Source organism: Mytilus galloprovincialis, chromosome 10 (assembly GCF_965363235.1).
Source record: "Mytilus galloprovincialis chromosome 10, xbMytGall1.hap1.1, whole genome shotgun sequence".
In the NCBI taxonomy this organism is placed as follows: Eukaryota; Metazoa; Mollusca; class Bivalvia; order Mytilida; family Mytilidae; genus Mytilus; species Mytilus galloprovincialis.
In genome coordinates, this window is record NC_134847.1 from 75,909,055 (window position 1) to 75,919,234 (window position 10,180).

At 30.1% G+C, this 10,180-nt stretch overlaps 1 protein-coding gene across 1 annotated transcript; it reads right to left on the reverse strand.

Annotated features, from left to right (window-relative positions):
* Window positions 1-724: 724 nt before the first annotated feature.
* LOC143049347 (keratocan-like) lies at window positions 725-3,145 on the reverse strand. Its single transcript, XM_076223019.1, has one exon. It carries the CDS (start codon window positions 3,011-3,013, stop codon window positions 1,814-1,816), a length of 1,200 nt encoding a protein of 399 aa, XP_076079134.1. The 5' UTR covers window positions 3,014-3,145; the 3' UTR covers window positions 725-1,813.
* Between the last annotated feature and the right edge of the window lie 7,035 nt (window positions 3,146-10,180).

Below are 10,180 nucleotides of genomic sequence, written 5' to 3' on the forward strand. Positions count from 1 at the left end.
AGTATCATCATGATTACAATTTGCCACTGTGATAACTTTTCTAATAAAAATAAGATTTAACTACTAACACAATGACAATGTTTAAAAAGTTTAACTGAGTGTATAAAAATTTTATGTTTTAAGAAAAGTACTTATTCACCTATTTCAGTTACGTTCTGACAGATCAAAATAATATATGAAGAGGCAAATCGTGCTTGTACATTTTACATTAACATGTAATCAAAGGTAAAAAAATAAAGATATAACAGGAATGTAAACCTAAATTATTTTTTTTACCAAGCTAAAAACTATTTTTTAAATACAATATGTAATTAATAAGCTAGGGAAAATGTTTGCTTCGTGAATGTAGTGAAGCATATTTACAAGAATTGAAGAATAATCAAATAAAGGTTGGGTTTGCTTTGTTTTGTTTTGTGTTTTTTTTTCCATTTAACAATTTGGTTAATATTTGTTTAAATAAGTCGACAAAGGAGTAGATTCAGTAAGACCCCTTTTTGGACCCAAAATATAGCAGTTTTACAAAATTGTTAAAATGTAAACCTTTAGTTATTTATGGAACAGTAGAATGCTTCTGCTACATAAATATGGGCTGTTTTTGACAATACAATGCACATATATCTGGTACTAGCACCATTAAGTCATGTTAAATTACTGAAATCCTCATAATTCTAGCATTTTAGTTAAATTTTAGACGGTTTCCGTGAAAAACGAAAGTGGCCGCATTCGTGTTCATCCTTGATATTGAAATGTAAGTTGTATTTTATGATAATACATAACATATATAAAGGTTGAGGATGAACACGGATGCGGCCACTTTCATTTTTACCAAAAACCATCTGAAAAGTGACATTTTTCGGCATATTAGGTAGAATTTTCATATTTGAGCTTGAATTGGATCGTTTTTAATGACTAAATCTGTTAAAATCTTTCACATATACTAATCAATTCAAATAAAATAGACACTTAAGTGTTTAAAAAGTGGTCAAAATCTTTCGTCAGATGAACCTGAAATTTGAGGCCAAAATCGGTTCTTACCGGACCTACTCCTTTTATTTCATTTAAAACTGAAAAAAAATTAACATGTAGTAAAATCTGCCCTTAGCATATATGAGCAAAATGCAACGTAAACTTCAGTGTCACATTACCAATATTGATTCAAATTTTAAAAACTGAATAGCTCAGTTTGCCCTTGTTTACCATAGCCAAACATGATCATTATAAGATCTCTACTTATCTATCTTCAAATTTTAAAAACTACTAAACCGGTGTGCACTTGTTTACCATATCAATACATAATCATTATGAGATCTCTACAACTATCATGAATAATTATGTATTTCTAAAGATTGCTCACTGTTTGATAGTTGCTAAACATCCACTTTCATATAATAATGTGTGTAATTGTATGTAACATGTACAAATGTATTTCACTGAAATTCACAGCTGATTTGTTTTCTGTGTTGTTCTATTAACACTTTTCATTATTCCTATTTTATTTATCATCCTAATGATGATTCGAACAGTCATTATTATTTTAATAGACATTCCGATCACTTGTTAGAAACAAAACATCCCCAAAACACAATGTCAAATATTAAGCTATGTGTAGTATATCTGAAACAAATTAAATGTAATTTTCACCAAAACAACTATAAAATATACATGTACAAATCTGTAAAAATGTACTGAACTAGACTCAAACTTTCAGAAATGCAGAATATAAGTGATTACATACATTGTACAGTACTAGTTGTATTAGATATTTCTAACTATTTTAACAAAAAATGGAAGGTCATACATATCTTATAGAAATCTAGATATAATTTGTAAACAAGGTAGCATTTCCATGTCTTGCATTTTCATTTTTTTCTGATGAATAATTACTTAACAAATGCTTCTTGGTCATTGAATGTCTCTTGTATGAACTAACAACATGTAGAATATAGGCAATTACACTCAGGAATATAGCAAGCAAGACGACCATTGTTACCAAAACACAAACGGCTGTATTATAACTAGAACGGTAACTGCTCTTGTCCTCAGAGATGCTAATATCCACCGAGAAACACTCAAATTCAGTTGACGGGACTGACATTATGGACTTTTCAAAGAGCACACCATCATGACATGTCAGTTTGTCTTTCTGTAATACATGGACTTCTGTTCTATTTAACCAGTCCTGGAATTCTCGCAACTGGCAATCACAGTCGAATTGATTTCCAAAGAATTTGACAGAAACATTTGATGCTTTCTGAATCTGATCTAGTGAAAATAGTAGCCCATTAGGGTTGGAATATGATTCGAATGTACTTATACTATTATAAGATAAATCGAGGTATTCCAGATGTGACATACACCTCTTATGATAAAACTTCAAGCGCGGAAGTATGTTGTGAGCAAGATTTAATCTCTTTAGTGATGTAAATGTACACATTGTATTAGCAGTATCTGCATCATAAACCGATAATTTGTTGTTGTCAAGTGCTAATACTTCAAGTTTTGTGAATGGATTTTCCAAGAACACAAGCCGAAGATGGGTGATATGAACTATACTGTCAATCTCGTCATGGAAAGCAGTACTTAAGTTCAACTTTTTCAAATTTTGAATATTTGTAAATGTCCTTGTGTGCACTGTAGAAACCACCCACTGATTATTTGCCAGGTTCAACTCTTCCAAATTTGGCATGCAGTGGAATACATTTCCATTGATTTTCTTTATCCCATTGTTTTGTAAGTCTAACTTTTTCAAAGCATTCAGATGATAACTGGAGTCGTCAGCACATGATCCAAGAAGATTTCTTGGCAATTCAGGAATATCCCCATCTGTTATATGAATTCTTTCAAGATCAGTTGTAATTGAGTTCGCAAATTCATCACTTTCAATGTCATCTTGATTAAAACCTTTACATTGGAGAATTTTTGGGTTACAAACGCACTTTGGGTGACAATTACTCACGCAATTCTTTTGCTGCACAATAAGGCATAAAATAACGACAATAACACTTGCTTTCATGTCTCACTTTCGGGCGTGTAAACTTTCATAAACTTTTCAAAGTTGTTTTTTTCTTAGCAAAATAGTTTATCTCCTTGATTAAACTTACTTGTCACAACATTCGCGGTGAATAGTTCGGTTAAATATTCTTTGCAACAGATTTTTATCACTTAGAAATTTCTTATGTCGCTTATTTTATTTTAACTTTTCAATCACCTGTCTAGACCAGTGTAGACAAAATTTAAAGTTCGATCGCTCATTGGTGAATTCATCTGCTAAATATGGTTTGCTCACAGTTTTTTACCTGTTTTAATTAGTTTTGTACTATCGTCTTATATTCATCGACTTCCTTGTTTTAGTTTGTTACCCCAATTTTGTTTTTTGTCCATACATTTACGAGTTTTGAACAACGGTATACTACTGTTGCCTTTATTTGTGTACCCAATCGGTTACAAGTTTCAGATTTTTTCGTCATTTTCATGTGCTTTCTAACAAATGTTAAAAAAATTGAAAGAATTTCAATATTAATATTTATTTTTTTAAATGTTACTGTTTGAAATCTTCAATAAAGGAGAAAATTCTGCAGAAAGCACATGAAATCGTCGAACCGAGTTCTTACATTTTGCCTTTAAATGAACAAATCTCCAGTTTCGAATCCATACATTTTTCTTGAAGAGGCATTAGCTGTCAAATTTATGATTACCGATTTCACTCAAATTATCATATATGATTTATTACATGCTTAAATGATATCCGAATTTCACAAAAAGTCTAAATTAAATATTTAACAATACATTGACACTAAAATATGTATAAAAATTTCGTGCGACTTTTTGTTTAGACGTCATCTAATTAACTATCTAGATGACCTTTGATGACTGTCCACGGTCTTATAACCCGATTTAAACTTGAATACATTTATTAACAAATACCGGACATGTGCTATTGGATTTTTCTAGGTCTGTTTGATTTCATTTGGTAAGTCACAAGTATATTTATGATCGAGTTTATGTGTATAAAAATAGTTATTTGGATCGAATTATTCAACTGAATGGTTCGTCTTTTATATCGTCAACTATTTTCTATTTCGTAGCTAATGACCTTTAAAAACAATACACATGTATGTTATTGATAAATTTCTGTTTTATGATAGAAAAATATAAATTCGTCATCGACATGTTTTTACACTATGCTGTATTCAAAATTGTGTTCTAGGTGAAAAGTTATCAAAAACGTCGAAATAAGCATAACGACATCGCTTTATAGACCGTACAACATGGAGTGTGTATGGTTTTTTTTTCGATATTCATTTGAAGTTCAACGAGCAAAAGATGTATGCACAAATCCCACAATCTGTAACTTTGACCCTTTACTTTTACTTGACATTAAATCCTTTACTGCTTTTAATTTTCAAAAAATGTTCCATTTATGATGAAACAATTATGTTGAATGCCTCGTTGTGACGTTGAAACGAAAACAGCGATAAAATTGTTTTTCTTTTGCTTTTAATTTTGTACACATACTGATTTTATTCATCCTTTTTTTTCTCTATTGCATTTACCGTTTTAAGGAAGTTTCGTCTTTCTTTTTACATGTTTTTGATAAATATTTACTTATCACCGACGTATAATAAACGCAGTATAACTTCTTTTTCAGAATTTCAAAAAATGATAGGAAACCCAAACTTTGGAGTAACGCATCACCTTGAAGATGGTTTGAATGCTGCCTGAATGTTCCGTTTTGAATTTTGCTCAGAGTTCGGATTTTTTGTTAATTTTTTCTCTCCCTATTTTCTACACAAGGAAATACATGTACCAAGAAATTGACTTCACCGTTATTTTCCATTCGTTTGATTTTTTTAGTTCTTGATTTTCCCATTTGATTAATGACTTTTCATTTTGAATTTTCAATGGAGGTCGGTAGTATTGCTATTTTACTTTTGTTGCTTCAAAAAGAATAGAAATAGAACGTTCGCAGTTTTAAAGCTGAAATTGTATGTTTTGTCATAACGTTTGGTTGTCAGTTTCTCAGTTCCAATTTCTAGATGCAGGTCAAAATATGACGTAGACTTCATGATAAACGTTTGGGTGTGCTTTTCAAAAACACATTCATCCTTTATATAGGAAGCAACTGTGCTTCTATTTTCGCTTCGAGATTATAAAAATAATATAGGTTCATAGTTTTACTTAACGTGCTCCTATAAAGATGATGACCTCGTACTAAAAAAGTAAGGCTACTGTGTTGAACGCACCCATTCCAGTACAATGAAATAAACGATTTCTGAAGAAAGTAATAAATATGTTATCAATCAGTAATAAACTAACATCCAATGACAAACTAAATAGTATCATACATTTGAATTAACGGTAGTTTGAAAATAAGCTTTTTTCAAAAAAGAAAAATTCAATCCAAGCGATATACATATCCTTTTTTGCAAAGTTCGATTCACAATTTGTTTGTTTATCATCATATGCTGTCATGCGTTTGATTTGTTTGATTTTCCTTTCTGTATTTTTATTTTACTCGAAATATGTTTATTCAAACGTATATTTCCACAATTTACAGTTTCACTTAGGATCTAGGATGTGGTGCTGCTATACAAAATATATAAATCTAAAAATAGATTAGTTTTTAATATTTAACAAATGTTCATAGTCTTCTACAATTGCGTTAAAATAAATAAAACCTACGAAGCCTAGAGGAGGTCACCATCCCAGTAGTTAGCACTTCTGTGTTGACATGTATTATCATAAGTATACTCATAGTTATAGATTTACAAAACTTGAAATATTTCGAGGATTATTTTTTTTCCAGGAAGAGATGATAACCTTAGCTAAATTTGCCAAAAGCTTTCGAACTTGAAATGTTGGTCTATGGATTTTTCAATTAATTTATGTTTATATTTTACCTTCAACAATCTATAGTTCTATTTGGCACGTAAAAGATTGCTTCGGGAGGGCGCAGATGTTCTACTAGATTTCACAATCAACTTTCGAAAACATTAAAAAGACAGGAACGGACAAGACATTGACAATCCCGAATTGATTCATGTCGTTGATGATGTTGCATTAAATCTTGACTTTTAACTTGGAAATAGTTGTGACCTAGATTATTAAAGCTTGTAAAATTGTACATTTTAATATTTTATTTCTGCGTCTGTTACAGTTTGAAATATTATATTTAATCTTATTTTAAAATCAGTAACATGTGGAATAAATCTGGATCTCTGTTCTACTACGAAAGCTGTCAGCTAAATACGAATTTCTTCTTGTTTAATATATTCAAATATCGGATAATACGATTCTGTGGTCAAACTACTTAAAGTAGGAATGTTAATTACTTTTAACTAAAATGGTTTGCTTATACTAATTACATTTTTAGTTTTTCAATCAGCTTTTCCTTTGGTCTGAGTGTCTTATTTAAGTTTCAAATGCATGTAACTATGTTATTTCTATAAATATATGTTACTTGCTAATTTCTTTTTTAATACAAAGATCTCAAGGTTAACTTGATTGTATTTATTCGTGCTGACGTTCTAACATTTTATGTAAACTTGTATTAGTTTCTATTTAAATAACCATGAATCAATTCGATGACCCCTACCTACTTTCACTTATAAATGCTTGTGTCGTATTCATAGATATTGGAAATGTATGTGTCTGTATGCAATGGACTATGCATCGCAATTATAGTTTGTCATAATTAGTTTTGAGCTAACTTGTGCTTGAAATGAAATCATGATTTATCGTTCCAGAGTAGCAAAACTACGTTTTTTATTAATAGCCGAAAATAGATCTATCATCAGGAATAAATAAAAAAAAAGCATAGATAGTCTTGGCCATATTTTGCTATTTCGCGTAACATGTGGTTTTTGATGTTCTACATATTTAATTAACATTCACAACTTCCATTCGAGCGCCATTGGTAAGTTTCGTTTACCTAATAATAAGCTTGGTATCTTTGATGAATTCTTACACTATCTTTGAAAAAATGTTACATTCAAAATAAAAAGAAAATAGATAATTCAGCGTTTTAATAAGAGGATTTAATTAATTCAAATACCAATAGTGACATCACTGAGCAAGGATTCGCATAGCCAGTGATAATGCATATCAATAGACACTTACTCTTTCGACGCATCTGATCATGCTCCTTTTTGTGTTCATGCTATTTGTGTTTGTTTCATTGATATGTCTTCTCAAACTATTTATTGTGATTAAATATGACTTTGTTGATATTTGATTTGGTTTATTTTACCTTATAATTGTAGTAAATATTAATGTGATTATATATAGTAATGTTAAGGATCACTGTCCTAACACGAATAAGTTGATCGTTCATACGATGACAAATGAGCATAGTACACTTATTGTCGTCACCCTATGAATATCATTGATACCAAATAGTTGCATTAGAAATTCCAATTCGAAAGTGTCAAACGATGTAAAATATACTTTCTAAGACACTGTTCCGATACGAGTTAATGTTGCTCAACACCTATGCATAAGAGATTCAATGTCAGAACACTCTAAAATTTAATGAGATTAAAAGTACCGTTATCATATCATATCGGCCTTCATCATATCGATACTTAAAATTATTAACTGCACAAAGACACGTTTTCTCAGACTGATTAATGCGCCTTTATATGATTTTATCGTTTTGTCTAGGGAAACATGATTAATGTATTGTTAGTAATTTGCTGTGAAAAAAAGGAAAATCACAAAAATACTGAACACAGAGGAAAATCAATTCGGAAAGTCCATAATCACATGGCAAAATCAAATCACAAAACACATCAAAAACGAATGGACAAGAACTGTCATATTCCTGACTTGGTACAGGATTTTCAAATGTAGAAAATGGTGGATTAAACCTTGTTTTATATCACTAACCCTCTCACTTTGATGACAGATGAACTGTCTTTCAATCATTGCGATTACTCTTTTATCGATTATTTTGTTCTTCAGTCTTTTTCTTTGTTGTTTGTGAGATTTCTGTCGGTCTGATGAGGGTCGAGCTGTGTTCGACCAATTCATAATTTGTTCTTATCTTGTGCTGTTACACCACGGTATCAGGTTATGGGATTGATAAGTGCTCCGACACATTTTACCTCGTCAAATTCTGTATGAGGCTGTCATTGTTAACTGTCCATCATGAATGTTTTCAGTGACATAAACATTAAAGTCCTACTCATAAGTTGTGAATGCTTTGAAAGATATTAAAATGATCATTTGTATTGCCTATCACTTAACAATGTTAACAATTTCTCTTAATTATCTATTGTTTTGGCCCAAAATGCAAAAATGGGTAACAATCGGCATTTAAGGTACTGAAAAAGAATTGAAATTTTCCATTTATGAGCAATAATTTCTTTGTCAACATTATCATTAGCAGTTTACTGACAATTTCAGCTCAGTGACTTAATGCAGATATTGGCTTTTTAATCAGAACTGTTTTGCTCTTTTCAGTTTTTCTTTAGTTTCTATAGCTAGGGACAAAAAACAGTATTATAATTCATGATTAAAAGGCAATAACTTATAAGAGTTGATGAACTTTTAAAGCTATATGAGTTATTTTGCAGTTGTATAAAAAATTGTCATATAAAGGCAAACGTACATGTTATTTCTAGCCTTTGCAGCAATATGGTTGGCATGTAAGACACATATTTTGAACTGTATACCTAAGGATGATGGTGTTTCAATTTTGTCTTCATTTGCTAAGTAGTTTTATAGAAGAAGTTTTAAAAGACAATTTCACAAGGAAGCAGCCCAAGCTTGGCACTTAGTGGTAATATATTAAAGCCCATATGGCCCCAAGGGCCAGGTGAGCTTTAAATACCACATTTTTGTAGATATCTGTAGCACACCCTCTCTAGAGTCCATAAAATAAATAAAAACATACAAAGTGTATATTCATAACTAATTTATTCATAACATGCCAGTTATCACAGTTAATTACAAAAAATAACTAAAGATTTATAAAACAAAACCTGGCAAAATTAAAACAAATACAAAGAGCACATAAAGGGGATATCTTTTCCTGCATACAAGCACCTTTCAATAAAATGTTATATATTTCTATAGTGTAAAGAGATTTTTTATGTGTAAAATTTGTCAGTAGGAAGATAAAAGTAAACATAAATGTAAAGGGCTTTAACTTTTTTGTTAATTCATAATTTACACAATTACTTTATAAAGTTAGATGGCCAATTAGCACCTATTGGTTTTAATTCATTTGATAGTACTTTTTAAGAGAAAGTGTATTTTATACCCGTAATAAGTGTTTATAATGTTGTTTGTTTTCTTTTGTATAATTGTTTTTAATAGTATGGTGTTTTATGCTAAGATATATTGATGTATGTAATAGATGTATTATAAATGTATTTTAATCTGTGTTTTTACAGTCTCTCATAACTCTTTTTAGAGTGTCTCTCTTAAAAATTGTTAATATTATATTGTGTTGTATATCAGATGTATTAAAGAGGTGAGACTCTATAAATAAATTATTTGTTTGTTTGTTTTGTTTTTTGTTTTGATAAATAATCATACCCAAGGATTATATTGTTGACCATACTGCCTAAAAGTCTGGACTATAGAATATCACCAATTTACATATTAGCTTTTTTCTGTTACTAGAGGTTAAATCAGTATGACCAAACATTGATCTGTTGTATACAGTTTATAGTTTTCATTCCTAGAAGTTTGATAAATACCAAGTATATAATCAGCTTAAAGCATGTGGTTTTTGTTTTAGAGGATTTTATTCATCAATAAAAATAAGCACCTAGCAAAAAATCTCACTAAACACTGTGGTACACATGTTCACATGGTTGTCAGATTTTAATTTTTATTTCTATTGTTTCAAAACAAATGATACTAAAGTTAGTTTCTTATCTTGAATGACAGAAGGGAAGGACAACAACTTTGATAACAGGGTGGGGAGGTCTTCACATTGCATACAACCACTTTGCAATTTATATTTGCAAAGGAGATGAAAGACTCGTGATTTCCACATTTACTTTAGGTAACATATTATTTAACATTATCAATTCCCTAAAGTAAAATGACAATTGATCCATGTAAAAATGTTTGAACTTATTAGACATATCAATCTTCATTTTCAAAATCTAATTTCTATATTTTCAGTAAATCAAATAATTTAATAAAATGCATAGAAGCAAGATGT

Excerpts from the sequence above, each read along its gene's own strand:
- LOC143049347 (XM_076223019.1), bottom strand. The coding sequence starts at position 3,013 with ATGAAAGCAAGTGTTATTGTCGTTATTTTATGCCTTATTGTGCAGCAA.